At 41.7% G+C, this 22861-nt stretch overlaps 1 protein-coding gene across 2 annotated transcripts in view; it reads left to right on the forward strand.

Annotated features, from left to right (window-relative positions):
• The first annotated feature begins 216 nt into the window (after window positions 1-216).
• Window positions 217-22861, forward strand: part of efna3a (ephrin-A3a) — an 83464-nt gene continuing 60819 nt past the window's right edge. For both annotated transcript variants that reach the window (XM_084918874.1, XM_084918875.1), the window contains exon 1: window positions 217-914. In XM_084918874.1, coding sequence (XP_084775000.1) covers window positions 805-914 — 110 coding nt within the window. In that variant the 5' untranslated portion in view covers window positions 217-804. The remainder of the gene's footprint in view (window positions 915-22861) is intronic.

Below are 22861 nucleotides of genomic sequence, written 5' to 3' on the forward strand. Positions count from 1 at the left end.
TTAATAGGTGGTGCTAGATGGGCTCTTTTGTAGCGGTTTTATTGTTTGTAAAATCAATGTCCTTTAAACCTAAAATCACCTTCACCTTACCTTTAAATAATCAAATTCCTTACTACAATATGACTGATCCTTTTATTTTTACGCATATATTTTCATTTTCTTGTGAGACGATGCATGTTTTGAGGGGGCGGGGCGGGAGAATAGATGGACATGTGGGCACATCTCAGCCGTCAGAGGGCGGGTTTGTAGCGTTGTGTTCGCAGCGTGTGGCTGCTGCTGCTACTGCTGCTGATGAGAGAAGCGGCAGGTCACCTACAGCTACACAAATCTCAACAGCAGAGGTCCAGCGCCTTGGATGCGACTTTAAAGCGCGGTCGAGAACAATAAGTACCGACTTACAGCTGTTAGTTTTGAATGTGGTAGACTGTCTTGCCGTTTATCTACCTGCACTGCTCCTTTCTAGTGAAAGAACTGGGAAAACAAAACAAAAGGTGTGACTTGAAAAGGTGCCCAGCGGGCACGCGTCAGAAGTCCGGATAGATTTGGCACAAGTAAAGATGCCCAAATGGGTTTCGTAGCAATGGGATTTGAGTTGAAGAACACGTAACCACTTACAAGTCACCCCGATTCAACCCGTTGTTAAGGTAACTGGAACTTGAAAAGGCGTATTTTCTTTCTCTTTTCGTCTTCTTCTTCTTCTTTTTGACCGCTGGGATGTTGTGAGTGACGCGTCGCCTGGGACAGAAGGAGCGGGGACGCAGAAGGAAGAGGGGGCACCAGAACCGGCTGAGCAGCGGAGGGATTATGGCTCTCGCAACGTTTTCCCTCAGCCTCATCACGCTGGCGCTTACAAACTTGCACCTTTCGAGAGCCAGCAATCGGCATGCGGTGTACTGGAACAGTTCAAACCTGCTGTAAGTGGTGCACTCTCTCCCCTTGTTAGCAAATTATCCGATGCTGGTCTTTGTCGATGCACACCTGTGTTGATAACTTGTTTACATGACGGTGTGAGCACCTTCTCCTGCAGCGACGTGCTTCTTTTATTTACAGCAAAGCCCTCGAACCACCACTGAAATACACCACAAGAGTTATATTTAAGAAATACGAGTTTATAATAAGATAATAACCAGTTGCAGTAGTTCATAAGTGTCTTCTTTTTTATCTCTTCAATAATTCCAAGCTTCAGATGTTTCCTTTGTTCCCAGGCATTTAATCCATTTGAGTGTAGTAATGCATCTCCACAGGGAAACTGTTTTTGCGATGCTCCTCCTGTTCACCCTGCCTGTAAAGTGCCTGCTATATAAATATTTGAATCCTGTCTCACATTTAGACCATCTACTTGCTCCCAGTACTGAGTCATTGAAGTAGTTTTCATTTTTTTTTACCTTGCTGTCTGCTCGTCCTCCCTGCCCCCATTCAGCATCAATGCATTATTCACATACATCGCTCAAACTTGAAGAAGTCAGTGTATATGTGTGGTCATTACAAATAAGTATGCTTGCCACACTCACTCAAACATACCTCTGACTTTATTCTCATCCTGTGATTCCTCCGGCATCTGTGAGGTTGCTTACCTCTTGTGAGCTTTCTCAGGCTCTGCTATCTCTCTTTCTCTCTCTACTTCTATAAAGCCAGCTTGCTGTGGGGCAGAGATCGATGTGGATTCTACTGCCTTTGTCTTCTCATTAGCCAACAGTAAATTTATCTTTCTCACATTCTTTTATCTCTTCTCCTCACACAGCCTCCCTCTTTGCCTCCCCCACCACCCCCCACTCCTCGTTCGCCTCCTCTATCTGTGTTCCTCCTCTGTCCATTTGTATTCACCTCAGACGCGGGTCTCTCCTATCGCCTCTCTCTATCACATACTTTGCTTTTTTCTTCCTTCTCTTATTTTTCTACTGTGTATCACCAGCCTGTCTGTCCCCCTCAATTCCACCCCCCACCTTTCTTTTCCCCTCTTTCTGCATCTCATTTCCGCCCCCACATCTGCTGCTGCTGGTCCCTCACTCGCCTTCCGGGCTCTCTGCTGGGGGCACACATACAGTAAACGATTGGAATTAGAAAAGTGGGATGAATTTAAAAATAGTCGTTATAATAACAGTTCTGAAACCTGATGGAAACAGTAAAGGTGATGCCGCAGCAGTGTCACTTCCTCATTAACATTAATGTGAGAATGGCAGAGTGACAGTCACAACTGTTTCAGATTTATGACTACAGTTAATCCCGTCGGTGTGACATGAATAGAGAGGGGGTGTATTAACTGAGACTTAGTTGCGTTTTAGTGCTGAAAAAGTGCACGGGTTTTTGAGTGCCATAATCAACAGTAGTCTATCTATCAATTTTAATTAGTTGTCTGGCGTGTGCTCCATCTAAAATGATTTTCACAGCGTGGGTATGTTTGCTCGGTGTAGTTATTCATTACAGCGTTAGCACATTCGGTGGCTTTAAATTGACATTTATGTGTTAAAATGACAAATATGTGCACATATTGATGAATTCAAAATGCAGTGTGTGTGTTTGTGTGTGAGAGAGAGGCATAGAGGGAAGGAAGCAGAGAGAGAAAGACAAAGTGCAGGTGTGGGTCTACATGCATGCGTGTGCAAAACCTTCTTTCTCCACAGTGAGATACAAATCTCTAAAATAATGCAAAAACTGACCCAGTTTGCAGGTAGCAGACAAATCCTCAGAGGCTATGGCAAGAATACTGATGGCCATCAAGCCTTAAAAGGCCCTAGGCTTGGAGCCATTTCTCCTACATGCACAGAAACCAGCTGAAGGCCTTGCTTGTTCAGTAACGCAGCTCCGTCTCTCATCCAGCTTTCGTTATAGAGGCAAGCTCAGGAGGGAGCAGTAAGAAATGAAGGCAGCAGGAGAGAGAAAGAAACCAGAGGCCTTTAGGGCCAAAACTCTGGTTCAGGCCTTAATGTTTCACCCTTGAGCGCAGCATTCAGCACAGATGGTTACGGCACAGCTGCAAGAAATGGGATCACTTGGAAGCCAAGCTGTTTGTGCCAAAGCCATGAAAATGGCTTTTTATGATAACGCTCAGCTAGAAATGTCTTGCTCTGGTATACTGAAAGTCAAAAGTGGATTGTCACATAGTGGATTCCTCAGTAATACTGCTCTGTTTGATTCTTTTCAGCTTTTCTGAGGTAAACAACATCAGATGATTTATTATTGCTTTTTGTCATGCCTCGCACAATTTGAAACGAGATATCCCGATTATCATAACCCCAAGAAATACCTCGGAGTGCTTTGATTACCGCCCAAGCCTGTCACGACCGCACTACCCCCCATTAGAAAGTGTTGGCCTCAGCTTCCACTCTCAGCAGTGTGCCTGGCCAACTCGTTACAGATGTCCCTGCTAATGGCTGACTGAGGCAAGAAAAAACACACACGCAGGCCATTAAATCATCTCGCATCTGAGACCATCTGCCAATTAGAGGGGGGAGATGTGGAACATCTTGAGAGCATGCTGGAGCAGCGGTGCACTGCGGTAGCCTCGCCTACCCGCAAGCAGCGTCCCATACTCCTGCCACCTCCTCCCATCAGGTGTCTGGCCTCGCTGGTTTCACAGGACGCATCTCCATAATTGCCCGGTGTGATGTCGGTGTGATGAAAACAGCAGCGCAGCTTTCATTCAATCTCCCACTCCCTCGCTAAGTCACATAGTTCCTCTGCTAATGCTTTTAACTTAGCAGAACACCAGAGCAAAAAAGTCTTTGCATGGGTGTGTGAAGGAATACCAGGGAATTGCGTTTGAAAATGTGCCACACGTCTCTTTGCTAAATCGCCATTCCCTTGCCTGCTCAGCCAGATGAAAGCTTTCTTTCGCTGTTTGTGGCCGATACTTAGTGATTTACAGCTCAGCGTGTGTTATGCTACACATTATGGACTGATTTGGCCCTGAAATGGTGTCTGTCAAGCCCCTGGAACACACACACACAAAACAAAACAACCCAATTCCCCACACAGTATATCTGGTGCTACAAAATAAATTATCACCTTGACAAATAGCTTCCCAGAGAGTTCGAGGAACAGCGGCGCGGTGATCAATGTTGAGTCAAGGTGCCGTCTTTCTCAACAGGCTCATTAACCACCAGGTCGGTTTTTGTGGGTGTGTAGACCCAGCTAGAGTTGGAGGTGGTCCCCTATGGGACAGAGGAGAACCTGGTGCCCTGTAGGAAACACTTTGTAGATATTAAGTTGCAGTAAAGACAATCATTACTGAGAAATGAAGAAATAAGAGAGAGAAGGATGGGGAAAAGAAATGTCAGGTAATGGATAAGGACATTTCAGAAGGTAGATGGAGAAAAAGCAAAGGATACAAAGTGTGAAGAATATTACTGTAAGGAAGAGCTGGCTCTATCTGAGAGATTGTAATAGAAAGGAATGGAAGGTGAAGATGTTGGAAAGGTGGAAAGCAGAGATGTCTTTCACTAGAATAAAGCAGTGGAAAGATTAATTAAGTCGGTCAAAAGTCAGGAAGGGTGAAAAAGAGCGCAAGCTTTGCCGGATATGGAAGTTCGGTTATTTGGCTGAATGTGCTGTAGCTGCTGTTTTCTGGGGAGAAGATACCCACAGGAGTTGATCCGTGCTAATGTGGACACAGGCTGGGTCATTCATGTGGACCAGTGCTCCGAGACAATAGCTGCTGCCACTCACCTGCCCCTCGGCCCAGAGAAACACGGGGACGCATACGGAGCTTACGGGAGACAAGCAGATTTGGTACCTGATTACATGCACGTTTGTCCGCCTGCAGCTCTGTCTCTTGGCTGTCTTGGCAATTTTGCATACAAATGCATCTTATTCACCGGCATTCAATTTGTTCTTTTGCATTCATTGTACCACACAAGCGCCTCAAACAGCAGTAGATAGTGGGCTTTTTTTCTCCTTGGTTGCAGTTATGTTAAATGAGAAGGAATGTGTGTGAATAACACTGATTGAAAAGTGCAATTTGACCGTTTGAGTTTTTGAATTAATCATGTTCCTCCATATCTAAAATGGAATATTCCCCTCTCCAACTATTCAGGTTGTTTGTTGAGATATGAATGCGTTCCATTTCATTTGTTTTAGACATTCAGAAAATTAGTTTGATGAGCGCTGCTTTTAAATGGACGACTAACTTAGTGTCATCGCCCAGCGCTCATTGGAAGTGAAGTGGTGGAAAGTGGTTAAAGGTTACTGGTCTGCAAAGCTGTGTTCTGACCATTTTTAGCTTGTTGCAATGTGGTATGAGTCACATAAGTGGATGGAGAAACACTGAAAGGATATTTAATGGTTCTTATAGATCCAAGAGTGGGTGTGCAGATCAATACATTTATATGGTATGGGAAGGTGAATGGAACCTGGCCAAACAAAAACACGACCTGGTTGCTTTTGGAGCAGCAATCAATCTGGGTGCATCAGGTGATCAATTTCCAAATGCATTTTTAATTTGATTTTGTGGTGTCCGTAAAGCGCCGTGAAGCATTTGGCGCTAAGCTCGGGAACCTCAGATCAAGTATTGCCTTGGAACAGCATGCCTGAGAATTGATTATTATGGGCTTGTCAGTCACTGCTCCAGGGTTCATGCTCCTTAGAGGCCTTAACTATGTTTGTGTGAAACAAGGCCTTGGTATAGCTTCAGCAACTGCTCCAGAGAAAGCAAAGGTTAGAAAAACGTGAGTGCAGGCACGGATGAAAGAAAAATATGTGTTTTGAATAAATCCAAGACTCAAAGTAAATGAAACTTATTCCTCTGAAATGTGAAAATAAAATAAAAAGCTGTAGGAAAGTATGCAAGGTCTCAACCGGTGCAATTCTTTCACAAGATAAAAATGAAAAACCTTCATCACAACGTTCTCCTTATCCGCATATTTTATAATATCTACTCTCATCTTTTTCTTTTCTTCCAGATATGAAACATATGATTTTGAATTCTTAACACAAAGAGTGAAATTTAATATACTTAAGGGACATAATTGCAAAAACAAAAATAAAATGGCACAGTGTTCATTTTTGGCCACTGCTGTTGTTGCGCACTCTACCAAGCAGTTTGATTAAAGCCAACATGCAATTCAACAGATTTGAACCAAGGGAAAAGTCTGAAAACATCAGCTATTGTTCTGTTACAATAAAGTCTCCCGTCTTGGTGTTTCGGCTTTTTTATATCTATTCTGATCCTCCTAAAGGTCCAAAGCACTCCAAGCCTGCTGAGCTTCATTTTAATAAGGGATCTGCAGGTGTGGTGGGCCATTATAACCCGTTCATGAGCTCTGATGGGAAGCTACCTTGGGACTCATCTAAGAGCTACCTCAGGTGACCTGGAGTGCTTCTTTCCATGGAGGAGTCCAAGGGAAAAACATAGTTAGGCTCTTCATATGTCATCAAAGGCCATTAGCATTCCTGCACTCCAAGCTTATAAAAACTGCACTTAACTGGCAGTGGGAACCCACAGGAGATAGTCCTGATCCCAGACAGGTAGAACCAATTTCAGACTCAATGATTTGAATGCAAATGCTTTCTACAAAGAGGGCTTTCCAACTTCAGAATGGCAACTCCACAGTACATTACACTGGGAGTCTGCACCGCAGTGCCCGTTACCCACTGGGAAATTACATTGCTGCTATGATGAAAATGGCTGCCATGTAGGAAAAAGATCAAAGCTGCTGATAGGTGGATGGTCACTGGCTGGAGTTTGATTATTTGGGAAATGGGCCTTGTTAAGCTACATGGCCAGGAAAACAATATGGCAGCCACAGCAGTTGGTCAAAATAATTTGTTTTTTTATTGAAGCAGAAGGCCTCTTCTGAGGTATGGCAATTGAGGCGGTATTTTGCACCAACTGGCGCCCTCAGAGTTATCAGTGTCCTTTCATAAAAAAGGCAGCGAGCGAGGACACAGGTTTGTGCTCTGTCATATCTTGTTCTCTGTTCATTCCCTTCAGGTCTTGAGCCGTGACAGGTCTTCCCTCTAATGCTCTTGGGTGCTTAACAACAGCCGTGTTACGAGAAGTGGAAACTGTCCTCACAGCTTAGTGGATGATACGGCTCCAGTATTCCTTTTATGTGAGGGCAATTTCGGATATGGGCAGCGTAATAATTAGATATTCTCTTATAATTGAGATTTTTCCTATTGAAGATGTAATTATATGAAGGTCTGAGACCCTTTGGCAGCCGTCGTCTCTGTAATAAGAATATTTGAAGAAAATTGAAATCTCTCTCTAGTGCTCTGTGCATCCAGAATGACAAAAAGTAATTTGACCTCTCAGCGGCAGCCGCCGCCGCTTAATGTATCCCTCTTATGTTGTTAGAGGGAACATTTAAATCAGTACATCTTCAAGCGAAACTGCTCTATTACAAATATGATAGCAAAGTCGTTAAAACGTGAAAGTGTGGTGCAAGTGAATCGGAGGGGAAGCTACCTACTGGCAGAAGTAAAGGTTAGATATTGAAATGCTGTGTTTGTTGAGGTAATTACATTGGAGGTATTAAATAAAACGCTTTTTTTCAGGGAACATCCAGCTTTTGAAAAATATAGTACTGTACACGCAGGTCAGTATGCAGTGTCCACATCGGATTGCTGGGAAAGAGGTCGAATAGACGCATTAGTCCTTTTTGTTGTGTTTCTGTTGTGTTGAGGGGGACCAATAAACAATACTGTGAAAGCTGAATTGTTTTGAGTGCTACATGAGTTCAAAGTTACATAAGAAAATAAACGAAATCAAATGAAATAACAGTTAATATTAGACATATTATATTAGACACACAGGTGATTACTTTTTCAATTAAACTGAAGAAATGGAGTGAAGCCTGCCAGCCAGTTCAGGCAATCAACTTGAGCTGCGCTGCTTTGTACACAAATGGCATGGCTCATTCTCCTTATGAACACTGAATACTCCCTAACAGTTCAGTTGTCTATTTAATGCTACAGTCACACTAGAGAAGACATTGATTGGACACTTCAGCAAAACCATAATTACTGCAACTGTGTGCAATGAGTTTTTTCATTGAAATGTTTGCCTTGAAGACAGGGATTGGGTCTATGACTGGTGACAATGAGTTGCTGTCTTCAAAGTGACTTTGCATCACGACAACATTAAAATGGCAATAAAACAGAGTCTGTTTGTGATTCAGTGGGGTCAAGTTGGCTATTAATGTGTTAATTGTGATAATTTGTCAATTAACTTTGGTAAATCTGCAAAAATTGCAAATCTGTTGCAGTGTTTGGTGTGGTTGTGGCTTAAGAGGTGGAGCAGGTCATCTACCAATCAAAAGGTTGGTTATTCAATACATGGCCTCTCCAGTCTGCATGTCCGTGACACTGAACCCCAAGTTTCTCCCGATACATTCACTGGACCATGAATGTGTATCAATGTTAGATAGAAAACACTTAGCCATAGAAAATAGTGCTTGTATAAAATCTTGTGTATAAATGGGTGATTGAAGCTTGAAGTACAAAGCTTTGAGTGCTCAAGCAGAATAGAAAAGCACTGTACAAGAACCAGTCCATTTACAATTTATTTCCTATTCTAAATCTTTTACTGTCATCGTGTATAGAAATTCACATTAACTACCTAGTATTCCAGAGTCAGAATCTTATAGATTTGAAACAGAAATTCCTCCACAAATAGTGACATAGATGCACCACGATGGGATTGGCAACCTGTCCCTTCTCCTTGTGATTGATCATGGTCACTCAGAGTTTCAAACTCTGGTTGTTGCAACTACTTGGAGTTTGTCTCCAAAAGCATAATAAACTAAAGCAGTAACCTATTTTTCCTTGTGGCAAAGATGTTGCCATCCTACTTTAGTGTTACTAAATCACAATGAGGCTCACGCATGACCACATACATGGATTAAAGATTATGGCTGTGGTATGATTTTGACAAAGAAAATTGAGAAAATTAGAAGAAACAAAATGCCTCAAGCAGCGTTCTCATATTGCCGTACATTTAATTCTTGATGGGTATGCCATATGTGTGGCTTGCTGGTGTGGTTGCCAGTCACAAGGCAAGTAGTCTGAGCTTTGACTAGTTGTTGGCATGAGCTTAGCTGGCAACCTGTGGCTTACTTTGATCACTACAAAATTCTTGATTTAAATAAACATGATCTGATTGGCTGGCACTTGAAAAGTTGAACTTTTCGCAACTCGAAGCAGCACAAACAAAGCATGGTATCGACAACGTAAGTCATCTCCTTCAATGTGAATGACAGGCGAGAGCATGAAAGCCTGAAAGATGTGCATGTGTGTTCTGTACAATACGGATGGCGAGAAGTGTGTCACTTTCTAAAGAGGGAGTTCTTGCAGGGGAGCAAGACTTCACTTCAATAAAGAGGACTGTTCATAGATCTTTTGGTAGGTGCTTTATTGAAAGAAAACATCTGATGCTGTGAGATGTCAGGCCAAGTTCAGATGGTGTTTGTTTCCACATAATAAGAAGCAAACCCCAAACCCTGAATGCTAAAATTGAAAACCAAGTACTTACCCAACTGACAAATAAAGAGCAAATTGAGTTTGGAGCCTACAACCCAAACTGTATTCTGCTGCTGCAATGAATCATGTGAAACTTTAGCTGTCTGACTGAAACGAGGCTTGTTTAATCTTACACTCATATGGATGAAAAACAGGGTGAAAATAATCTCCTGTTCCTCAGACTTAGCTATGCCACAATGAAATACTTGTGCAATCATTTATTAGAGGCAAAAATACTTTTTTTAATGGTTCAGACTTTTATGTAATATAACAGGAGGTACAGTCAGCAGATCAGCAGACAGCTCAGTGGTACTATGCTCCTTTCTTTGCACCCATGTTTCCATATCTTCAACCTCATCATTTAATCAGGTCTCGTGTTGGTCTGCATAAAAAAAAACCTACTCTGAATTCATTTGCCGCCTTGATGTGTAAATCCAGTTATGGTTAATGCATGAGTGACGGCACATGCATAATTATGACTCTGTACTCACACACCTGCGTTTTTTTCCCCTGCACTTGGACAAGACATGACTCAACACACTGCTGGCATCCTCCGTCACCGAGGGTGGGAAGGTTGGTGGTGGCGAAGGTGGGGATGTTTCAGTCCTTTGCTCTCTCCTGATCAGTTTGAAATGTTGATGAGGGAAATAGCTCTACATCGCAATCTGTTATTTGCATTTGTTAAAGCTCGGAGGATGATTTGTAGAATAAGAAGGGGTGGCACCCTGCTTGTTATCACAAATTTTTGAGAGCCGTAGTATTAATGACCAGATTCTTGAAATATAAGAGTCTGTAATCTACCTGTTCGCCATGCCTCCTGATTAAACTGTGCAAATCTCCCCTGGCTATGTACCAATCTGCTGCAGTGCTTTGTTTGTTAAGTTATTTATTTGGTTGGTTCAGCTGCTTTTCAGCAGCTTGGGGCTATGTACAGCAGACATCTGTGAGTACTGCCCCGATGACCGTAGTGTTAAAGCTACATTTCTTACTTACCGTGAGTGTTGTATATGCAATGTTTTCTCATGGTAACAACCGGTGTAATGCAGCATAGCACTGTGTCTAGACTAGCATGGTGTGTAAAACTGGGAATCACACAGAGACGAGCCCAGCGCTTCACCATGCTGTGTGTGGGTGTATAGAATATCAATGTCCTGCTGTGCTCTCTCACTCTGTGTTTGTCTGGCTGCTATTAGGTGGCATTTAAGGTGTTTTCATGTCTCAATGTCTGTCTGGGTTCTTGTATGTGTGCGCGTACATCCTTGTTTGATTGATTGTCTTTGAAAGCACAGTAATGATTCTGTCTCCTCGTCTTGGCCCTCTCCGTCTCTTTTGGTCAGTGTCTCCCTCACGCCTGCGTTTGCCTCGTAGAGCAGCAGCGCTCTCCGTCTTCCTGCCGTGTTGTTTGAAGTGTTTTTGCTCAGCCTTCTGTTCCTGCTCCGTTCTCACCTTGTGTGGAGTCAATGGGAAGTCCCAGAAGACTGCCTCGCTCACCCGCATTGCTGTGCGTGGGAGGGAAAGTGGGCACTACCGCCCATTTACCTCCCTTTAATTTATCGCTCTATTGCAGTTGAAAGAGTGAATCACATAGGTCGTATCATTATTTAGAAATCATCTCGCTCATAGACGTCTTAGTACAGTGTGAGAACACGAGGGAGGCTGTGGTTTTCCTTCTCACTGCATTCTTTGTGCCCGTGTGTCTTTCAGTATAGGATAAAGTATATGTACTGTGAGAGATAGATGGTTATGATAAATAGATTTGCTTTTGCAGCACTTAAAGGGATTCTGTGCCACTTCCCAGGAGGAAAAGGTAGAAAAAGTTCTGACAAAAAATAACCAAAAGGAAGAGGAAGAAAGTGAGGATGGGGGAGGAAAATGAGGGGAAAAAAGGAACTTGTGAGAGGGGGATATAAAGCATTTCTAAGATGTAAAGGCTGACAGTGGAGTGGAGGTGGGGGATAGGCTAGGACGAGGAGGAGGGGGGGGGGGGGGGGATATTTGTATGTAGGGGAGAGGAAGAGTCTGCATGGAGAATATTAATGGTGTGTCAGGAATTGGAGTATCTTTAAAGACCTCAACCTTTTCTGTGGTGCTGATGTGTACTGTATCAGAACAAGCAGCTTGGAGGCACTGCTGAAAAATCAGGAAAAATTGCAGAACAGGCAACTGTCACAGTGGCTATTCTGAACCCACACACAATATTGTACCGGTCGGAGTAGTGTTTGCATGGCACAGATCCTGGTGGCTATGAATCAGGAAATAGTAATGGCCCCACTGATACATTCATCACTCAGATAATTTCCACTGCTTGTCCACAAGGGTTGGGAAATTGGACAAATATATCATGATATATTGTGCTAGCAGTGATTAGCCAAGTCCATTACCAGTGGTTCTTTTTCGAGCCGATTCTCGATGATGATTTTTTATCTTTGTAGGTTAACAGTTTGGAATTCTTCTTTTATGAAAATGCAGCACTATGAATATATAGACACTGATACCACTGATCTGATGTGGAAAACTGGCCTTTGAATGGTCCACAGTATTTCCCGCAAATTCAGTGTGTGATGCTAGTGTATGTGCACTCATCTGGTTTAGCATGCATGGGTGTGCATGTGGCTACTTTCCCAGTACATTGGCTTTCTTAAATGACTTAATAAATAATACAGTTTCTTCTCTACAAATATTTTATTTGTCTAGAACTTTGCAGTAATAAATAAATAATAAATATAATCAGATGCTTCTTTAGTGAGTCTCTCATCCTGCAGATGAACTCCAATTCCACTGTCTTGAACTGCAGTTATCAAAAGTAGTCCTTGTTCTTCTCTGCATCAGCTTGGTGTCGTGGAAGGTTTGTATTACAGGTTCTAGCTAGACTGGCCCTCCTGCTCCGATTGGATCTCCAGAGCAGAATAAAGTGTAGCAGCAGTGCACCAAGATACGGATATGGAGTCTGTCCAATGGTGGTATGAGAAGCTCACTGGGGAAGCAGGTAATTGATGTTGAGGGCTGTAGTAAGACACCTGAGCTGGGGGAATAGTCCTCCAGTCACTGGTGGCATTGTTCTGTCAGATGGTTTAAAATTAAAAACAAATAATAAAAATAATATTAATATTTCAATATGTGACTGTCTCTTATATTGCTGTGGAGAAGTCTTGAGAGGTTTATAGGCATTTGTTTATGCACAGCTCTCTCAACGTCCTACCACAGCATTTCAATCAGGTTGAGGTCTCAGCTTCCTCTGGGCTGTTGTGGCATGTTGATTCTTTTCTTTTTCAGTCATTCTGTTGTAGAGTTGCTGCTGCACTTACGATTGCCCTGGTCATGTGCTGAAAAACAAGCCTAAATCATTACCTCTCCACCACTGTGCTTGACATTTCATATAAGGTATTTGTCCTGACATGCTGCAATGTGGTGTTGTGTATTATGGCCAGACATCTCTGCTTTGGTCTGCCTGTCAGTCTGTCCAAAGGACAATTTTCCAGGAGTTGGACTTTGGATGCCCTTCCAAATAAGCCAGGTTTGTTTTTAATTGGACAGTCATGAGCTTTAACTTTTAACATGCCAACTGAAGCCTGTAGAGTGTTTTTTTTTTTTGGCAGCGTCTTGGAATATTGCACAATCTGACCTTGGAGTGCATTTGTTGGGACATCAGTCCTTGGAAAGTTGTGACATTGTGCCATTGTGTCTGCATATCTATCAATCTAGCTAGCTAGCTAGCCAGGTAATTCACTCTGTACCTCTCTCTTTCGGTATTGTTCACATGCCTCAAACACAGCCACCAATTTTTCAGTTGCTGTCGTATCAGGACTGTGAAATCCCTCCAAGCACCTGTCAGCTCTGGGATCTACAGCAGGAAGGAGAATAGAGGGTTCTGCAGGTGTGCGCATTGTGTGTGCGCGCACATGCGTGAGAGGGAAGGGAAGTGTGAGAAAAGGAAGAGGGAGAGAGAAGTGACACTCATTTACCACATGATGCAAGGAAGAAACACGCTGTCTTTTGTGGAAGCCTGTGTCACAGGTGACAGTCAGCGACAGGGCCATGAACAGGCCTGTCAGGAAGGTAGGAGCCAAAGAGGGGGAGACGCAGGAAATGTATATGGTAGTCCTCGTATAGCAGATGACAAATAGAGTGAGTATAGGCGTAGGCTAGGGTGGCAGTGAGAATAACAGTGGAGCACATTCTTAGGAGTTAAATGATGTAGTGAAGAGAATAACATATATAGCCCAAGGTCTTCGTGTAGAAGATGGGGAAAGCAAGTGACGCACAGCAACTGCAGGAGATGGATTCCCCTTGTGGAAATTGGTTTAATACCAGGAGGTTTATTCCTTGGAAATGCTTGCTGCCTTTAAAAACATTGTGGTTGTAATTAGAAAAAAGGGAGAGACTGTAGATAGTCAAATTCACGTCTCTGTCTGATATCTCTTTTGTTTTGCTTTTTAATTTAATCCAGAGTAATGCAAATTGAAACATCAAACTCTCAAGTTCTCCTTTCTGTCAACACAAATTGTCTGCTGAAAGAAAGTTTTACTCGTCTTCAAGATTTCCTAAAATCTGTGACAGCCTCAGACTTGGCATTTGCAATCATAAAACAGCCTGTAATCCCTAATTAGCAGGCTTTAATTTTCTTAACGGGAATGAACTTTTGCTCAAATTAGAGGTTCCATTAAGCTTTGATTCGAACCTCCAGCGCACGCCGTGCGGAGGGAGGGAAATGAGTGTGGAGGAAACGATATCTCTACCTAATGTGCAGTGCTAGAAAGATAACGGCAGTTTCAGAAATGCCAGAGACATTAGCATTCTTGCATCGTGGTATGTGTGTGTGTGCGGTCTCAGTTTTTAAGTCTAAAAAAACCCCAAAACTGTTGTGCGTCAGCGAAAACCAGTACCCGCACCCCCTCACAACACACACCTCCTCTTCATTAGACAGTTCATCAGCAATCTATCATCATATGTATTATTTATGAGTGGAGCTGAGTTAATTTTAAACACGCAGCACAGGTTTCTTTAGTTATTTAGGTTTCATTTTTTTATTTTTTAACTAGTGTCAGCCCTATTGTATATTTAGAGACAGGGAGAGAGCGCTCGGAGCTTTAGAAAATGATGCTTTTCTCCTTAATGAGGACTTGTTTTCACCGCTGCCACCTCAACCCGAGCAGAGCGCCAGGGTTTTCTGCTCTGCCAGCCTGTGCTTGTATGCAAATATCCATTTTTCAATCAACCTTGCCGTTCTTTCTGAGGCGTTCGATACAGGTCTGGCCTTTTGCGAAGTAATTCACCCAGAATTCCTTTGACCTCCGAGGTCAGCGGGTGGAACGACACCTTTAATCACTAACCTCGACTCGCTGTCGACCGAGACCCAGGGAGGTCACTTAAAGTAAACAGGCTCTCGGATTGCATTTAAATAAGCAACTCATGATAGTGTAATGGCATTGACTGAGTCAGGTTAGCGCATCTGTCTGTAACAAGATAGAAAACATTTTGCACCAATGTTTGGAACTTAAATAGGCAAATTGGCATTACAATAGGATTATCTGTGACCAAGATGTTTAATAAGCTACCAGGCATCTTCTGTTTTTCAAGTAGTTTCTGGTCAGGAGGCTTTTTTTTTTTTTTAAACAAGTACTGAATATCAGAAATTAAGCAATACTGTAACATTGCCTTAATACTTCAATTTTAAACTTGTTTTGAACAAAACTTAGAACTGTAGCTTTTTTCTGGATTTTTATCCCCATTAAAAAGCACCAGTGATTCCTTTTTTGTTGTTGTTGTTGAGTTAAAATAGGCAAGAGAGCAAACGTTATAAAGCTTGAAAGTTTTTTTTCCCTAATTGTTTTGGCACATAACACTTTAAAAAGAATTCTCAGCAACAGAAAATGCATTTCCCAAAACTGTTCATGTGTTCAGCAAAACACTATAGTTAACCCACAAAAGGCTGTAACTCATCCAAAACTGTCAAAATGAAGTTTTTGTGTCCATGAATACGTCGGTGCCACCAACATCTTCTGATGTTTTTACTGATATTGAATTTCTATTGTAACTGACTGCTATTGTGTGTCAAAATTAACTGCCCCGATTTCCGGAGCACAATGTTCTGCATTCTACTTTGTAAAAATAATGTGACGCACGTAATGCTCGAAAAAGATAATTATAATTTCCCTCATGGGAAGGTTGGATGTCTGAGATGATTAACAGTTGAAACCTGTTTGTTGAAGCTGTGCTTCTAGTGTATTGCTGGCAAAGCCACCTGAGTTCTCAAACCAAGTCTGACCAAAAATATTGGAGTTTTAAGATGAGTATTTGACTTCACTTGGCATTCCTCTGGTTTAGTCCCAGGAACTGCCAAATAATTTCATGCCCTTTAGGACTTCTTCTATGGTTGAATTCCTGGGGGCGTGTGCCAAGTGTGATGTGAAGCTGGGAGAGGTTTAGGAATTGGAGGATTTACAGGTGAGAGAAAATTCCTGAAACAAAGCATGCTTTCAGAAATGTAAGTGTCAATCATTAATTTTCATCAATCAACAAAATGCAGGGAATGAACAAAAGAAAAATCTAAATCAAATCAATATTTGGTGTGACCACCCTTTACCTTCAAAACAGCATCAATTCTTCTAGGTACACTTGCACACAGTTTTTGAAGGAACTCGGCCGGTAGGTTGTTCCAAACATCTTGGAGAACTAACCACAGATCTTCTGTGGATGTAGGCTTCCTCACATCCTTCTGTCTCTTCATGTAATCCCAGACACACTTGATGATGTTGAGATCAGGACTCCTTGGGGGCCATACCATCACGTCCAGTACTTCATGTTGTTTTTTACTAAAGAAAGTTCTTAATGACTTTTGCTGTATTTTTGGGGTCGTTGTCCTGCTGCAGAATACATTTGGGGCCAATAAATAATCATTTATATTTCTGAAAGCATCCTTTGTTTACAGCATTTTTCCACACCTGCCTAAAACTTTTGCACAGTACTCTATTTTAAAAGAGTTACCTTATAACACTTGTATTTGGATAATAAATGAAGAAATATTGTAAGGTAAATAATTATATAAGAGGTTTTTTCTGGAGTTGCAGAGGCTAGTGCCTGTATAGATGGGAATTGCTTTCTCAGTTTTTAATCTTTTAATTTAATTTTTCTTCACTTTTGACCAAACCAAAGTGCACTATAAATAGGCTGTGGCAAACCACTACTAGGAGATACTGTGTGCAGTAACGTAATGCAATAACACAATACTGCTGGGAATCACTGGACATCCTGTCAGTAAGTTTTGCCACAGATGCTCAACCTCCTCACACCTACGTATCGCTCTGTTGGCAATGTAAGCCCAACTGTGAAGAACTCTGTGTGCCCAAACCATCCTCGACACTCTTCTGCATGCTTCTGTTTTCTGCTGTCTTCCCCTTAATACAACTTCTTTCTCCTCTTCCACTCACATGAGCTGGTGTTGCCCCTGCAAAATATTTATCTGAGCAGGCTTCTGTTTTTGTTCCCCCTAATTCTTATGAATATTTTTTAACAATACTCACAACTTACATCTGAAAGCTGACTGAACAACAGGCACCACTGATGGAGCCAACAACTGGGCAAATACCAAAATTCCTTGTTGAGTTTCAGCTAATTATCCTTTTTAAGTTTAGCCTATGTCTTTTCAGGAGCCTCATCACTTGGCCGTGATCTTGAAGCCAGCTGGGCATTTATTTGGTCAGTCATTTTGAACCATTATTGAAATTATCTTTTATTTTATTTTTCACAGGGCCATAAAAATGTATTTATAAAATTAAAAGTCAAATCTAATAAAATAGCACTTGCTGACTTATTTTTAAAGTTTGAATTTGTAGTTCTATTATAATTTTTGTTGTTACAGAATTTTCTCATAGATTTTAATGCAGGAAACGTGCCTCTTTCTATTGCTGTCTGTGGTTTAGCAGACTACCTACATCACACCATAAAACACAAAGTCTCTGTCAGTGTGTTTGTTTGTTACTTTGTCCACAAACTCCTCGTAGGCCCACCAAGAGTTGAGCTGCCAGACTTGGCCACTTAAGCCACTGAAGGTTCTTATCTATAACAGATATAATGAGGCATTCTATTGCCTAGCAACCACCTAGCAACATCCTAAAACAATTTGTTTTTAGCATTTTTGCATCATGTAACTTTTATTTAATGACAATAACATCTAAATGATATTATGACAACATTGTTTTGCTTACCAAAAGGCTAGCATGGCCTGTTTTTGCACTTGTGCATCTATGACACCTTATGAAAGAATCCGGTTGTTTTAACGTAGCAATAACAACTCATTTATACCCAGAAATGTTTCATTTTAAATGTCTAAAAGCCAGCTAAAATGAATTTTTAAAACAACAAATACAAAAACAACCAGCATCCACTCTCAGTGTGATTAAGTATGCCACTCTGCCAACTGCATAAACAGACACAACAATACTGTAGCATGGGCATGTACCAGTCAGTGAAATTTATGAACTATTGGCTCACAGGAGCTTGACACTTAGATGTACTTTTCAGTATATGATGACTAACGACAATGACATAATGTTGGCATGTTTTGGCATGTGACATTTTTCAACTGAGAAGGAAACATAATCTTTTTTGATCACATTTAAAACCAATAGTTATTCAAATTGCTGTTGTATGTGCAAAACAAAAATGAGAAATTTCTGTTATGCTGCAACAAATAATCAAATGTTCCAAAGAATTTCACTTGATTTGTTTTGCCAGTAAGTTATTCAAGAATTTAATCATAAACATTTATAAATAACACCGAAGCTTACTAGTTAAAATATGAAAAGCGTACCTTTAGGGATTGCATCCATATTTAACAACACTCCGGCGCTATTATACTGAACAAGCATGTTGTTTATGTGGAGGTGGATGGCTATAACGATACATCTATCTTTCATGCAGCACATTAGAGATTTTACCATACATAATTAATATCCCTTTTTGTATTTTAGTATTCTAGCCTCAGGTGTACCTTAACTATGGCTTACTATAACCACAGTCTTTCTTTTTATGGTCTTACTTCTGATTGTATTGAAGAGGTGAAAACAAATTTCAGATGTTGGCACTGGAAGTGAAAGAAATTGTCTTTGAGTAGAATTTTATGGAATAGTCCAGCTGCGCTATTCTGTTGTAATATCCAGCTATAAGCCTCCGAAAGCAGAAAACTTCAGCCTTTTTTTAACATTTACCGCCAAGGTGCTCTTGAGCAAGGCAATAAACTTTTAATTACTGACGTGCCGTAGTTTAATAGCCAGCTGTACAGGGCTGGTTTTACAGTATGTGTAACCCTGCTCTCTTATGACTTCAGGCTGCTACAATAAATGTTGTCCATGTAAACAAGTCTGGATAACAAAGAGAAAAAAAAATGAGTCATCCATCTGTAGTACTACACATACTATAGGTGTGACCTGTAAGGAGGAATTACACTGTATATTGTCATTCTCCGAGATGCTTCTCCTGCCACTGAGTAGTTTATCTTAGATGTGGCATCAGTCTCTGTGCAGACACCTCATCTCCCTCTTTACCACATAAACCCAAATGCCAAATCTTCCGTAAGCCTCACGGTTTAAACCAAGATACGCTGTAAATCCACTTGCCGACACTTTACATCTACCATACACGGCAACATGCCAATGCAGACAGTACTGTTCAGCTTGACTGGGAATTCTTAACAAGGCGATAATTGTAAAATTGTATTGAGTATTGAGAAATTATGCAAATTTGCATTTGTTCTGCACATCTTTTAATTCAAATACATGCAGAGCAATCATGACAAATTGATTAAAGTTTTGATTGGAGGAGATTTTTTGAATGCTGTTTAGTTATTAGTGATGTGCTTTTATAAAACAGCTAATCAAAGACACCCCCCCCCCCAAAAAAAAAAAAAAAAAAGTCTTTGTTTCCATCGAAATAACTTAATGTCTAACTAATCAAGGAAGAAAAGAGCTACACACACGCTTGGACACACACATACACACAGACAGAAAATCCGGTAACTCTGATTCTTCTCTGTAAAGCCCTGCAGGTGTGGTCCACTCCTCCTGTGCTATTAGCACAGCCTATCATTGGTATTCATTTCCCGCTCCTAATTCCCCCACAGTATTTTTTTCCCTTCTCACTTGACAGAGGACCGTGGGTTAAACGCCGGGGGGAGCGCTTCATCACGACTAGATCTGATCCAATTAAATACAGATTTAATCAGCCCCGCAGTCGGCGAGTGAATACTCAATGTGATCAGGTCGTTGGTAACTGGAAGCCCAGCAGCGTGGGCGCTGGTTTCCATCCCCAGGCCAGAAGATTGGCTTGGTGGGTGAGGAAGCACCTTGATCCTATCTGACCTGTCAACTGGGCTCGTTCAGATATCTGCAGATAGGTTCGGTTTTCATTTTTTATTAACCTGATAGAACGCTGAAGCTGTTTCTTAATTCTCTACAGTGTCCACAAGCCCTTGTTATGATGCTTCCTAACACAATGTTAGTGTTGTGAGATGCTGAGACAGCAGGAAGCGCTATAAGATGAGGCCTTAATGCAGGCAGTCACAAAAATTAAGAGATTTAAGGAGTTATGTGTGGCAGGCTAGACATTTTGCTGGGGGTTAACATTTCATTTACTTTCTTGTGTACCAGTGGCCACATGAATGGAAAGGAAAGCATGAACCCCCCCCCGCCCCTCCTTTCCTGCCATAGAGGGAAGATTTTACTTCCTTCTTCCCAAATGGCTGCAGCTGCTGATTGTTGAAACCTTTTACTCTGCAGAGGAAGCAGTCCTGTGATATGAAATAAAGCTCCCCGGTGCCCCATCAAAGTCCACTGTAACTGCTGTGTCACCTTCAGAGTTCCAAGGGAGGATTGTACATCGGGAGCTGCTGCAGAGCTTACTAATGAGAAGTCATTGGGAATTGGGTTGCTTTTTAACATAGCCCAATGTCTGGGGGTCGTTTTAGTTATGACCTGAGACTTAATTACAAATCCTGCTATTTAGTATATGATGTTATGCATGAGAGCCAGTGAGAGAGAGAGACTGGCAGTCTGTGACTAGATATTTCTGTGAAAAATAACGACTCTGGCTGTCATTCAAATGTGTAACTGTAAATAAGTAATGCCTGTCTCAGTTAGCCACATCCCACACAATGCAAACATAACACACCATGTCATTAAGTGCACTGTTTAGTGTCTGAATCAAATCCAACCTGGCAAGCACATTGCTCTGGCTGGCGAATCTTAACAAGCTGGGGGTTTGTTCCTCATCTAGTATGCCAGCAAGTCTAGTTTCTACCAAAAAAAAGAAATCTTGGTCCACTGATATCATATTTTTTCTTCAGCAAACTGAAAACAGTATGCACATTAGCTTGTAATACCAGCAGCAAGAGAAGTTACTCTAATAATCTAAAATGTTTCCATTTTGATGAGAAAGAAGCTTTTACATCCAGGTTTGGGTGTAGCTTCTGGTACTGGCAGAAGCTGACGCTGTGGAATCTGTTGCTTGATGTGGGAGGAGGGATGGTGGATATATTGGGTAAAACATGTTGAACATGGAGCTGCCATGCAGCAGGACAAGTAGATTCATGGAGGTAATAAATGAGGAGGTTGGTGTAACAGAGGAGGATGCTAGGGATCGGGTAAGATGGAGGCAGATGATCCTCTGTAGCAGCCAGAAGAACTGTAATCTCACTACTGATCAATCTATCCATCCATTGATCTGTCAATTTTCTTCCACTTATCCAATACAGGTTAGCTGGAGCCTATCCTTTCTGTCAGGTAAACCTTGGACCGGTCAGCTCAATCTCAGGGCTAGCATGCATAGCATGTCTTTGAAATGTGGGAAGTAGCTGGAATCCCTGGAGAGAACAGGGAAAAGATAAAAACTCCCCACAGGAAGATCACAGCCAGGTGGTTGAACCCAGAGCTGTCTACAGATTAAACTTTTATATACATAAATCACAATTGAGAAGCCATAGCTCACAGTCAAAGCCTCAAACAGGAAAAGTCGCTTGAATATATTGATGCAAACAAGTTAGCTTACCAATTTTGGATAATATGTCATGTTGATTGTTGGGCTGTGATGTGCAACTGGTCTTTCCAAAGTTTCCCAATGACTCTGTGGCCGTCCTTTATAATATAACGCAGCTACACCCACGACTTCCTTTGAAATATCAATTAGTTTGGAGCAAGTAATCATTCAGTAAACATTATATATGTCAGACCCAGCAGTTTGCCTGAGGTTGGGCAAGTTGGAGGTTCACAGGTACTCTGTTCTTCTGCTGCCAAAATTACTGGATTCTCCCTGGAAGACTATTGATGTACTGCCTTTCTGCCCATGAAAGTAACACTGGTGATTGTCAGACCCATAAGAATTTGTGCTGATGAGAGGGTATCAACCCAAACCATCGACTACTTGATCTGGAGACTGCAGCCCAACACAAATCAATCTGTTATTTTAAAGCGAACAAGAAACTCATTTTCTGTTCCTTTAAACTTTGCGGTTGTGAATTATGGGCTGTCAGATCATATCCTGAGCATCATTGACATTCAAAGTGCTCCCCAGCCTTTATTAAAAAATAACACAGAAAGAGATGGTTTTAACATTTTACATTGTTCAGAAAAGCTTATCTATGTATTGAATAAAGAAATCTGAAATTAATACAAAAATTACTTTTGGAGTGTGTTTAGTGTTTCCTACTAAATGGTCCGAAGAGGTGCAATTTGTTAATTACTTTGTGAAGTGATTCCAACTTCTATTGTGTGCATTTCAGTCACATCCTGCCCCTGGGATGGCTATCTTTCACTCTTCTTCTACCTCAGATCAGTAGTCTTTAATTGCCTCCTGTGTTTGGGGAAAGCCTCACCTCAACTGTTATTTCCACGTGTAAATGAGATGAGGACAGAAAGGTTACCCCGAGCCCCATAAGACTGTGCGGTCCTTTCAGTTGGTCTCAGCTCACCCCTGTTTCTAGTCTGATATTTCAAACACTGCTGTGTTTGAAGTGCGCGGTTGGGTGCCTGCGCATTCGGCACTCGGGCGCGAGTCGTGGTGCTTGTTCAACTCCGGCAGCCCGTCTGTAAGTTCCTTCTTTTTGTATTTGCATACCGAACAAACAGGAAATTGTGTTCATTTGTATGCAAATGTGTTTGTCCCCAAGGCTGGGATTTTGAATTAAAAGTTTTACCGTCCTATTAATTCCAAATTACACACAGGCACTGACATGGGCTCCTCCACCCGGCAGGGGGGATATCCGATTTGCCATCCAAACACATCTCTGTCAGTTTAGGCTGTTTAGTTTGCCATCTGCGAAACCGAGTCGGAATTTGGGTTTAATCTGGTCCGCTGATTTGCAGATTGATCGTCTGCGTCACATTGCAATCTCCTCTTAATTATCTCGCGAAAATAT

This window comes from Perissodus microlepis, chromosome 22, assembly GCF_051167445.1.
Source record: "Perissodus microlepis isolate ML-2025 ecotype Zambia chromosome 22, ASM5116744v1, whole genome shotgun sequence".
NCBI classification, from domain to species: Eukaryota; Metazoa; Chordata; class Actinopteri; order Cichliformes; family Cichlidae; genus Perissodus; species Perissodus microlepis.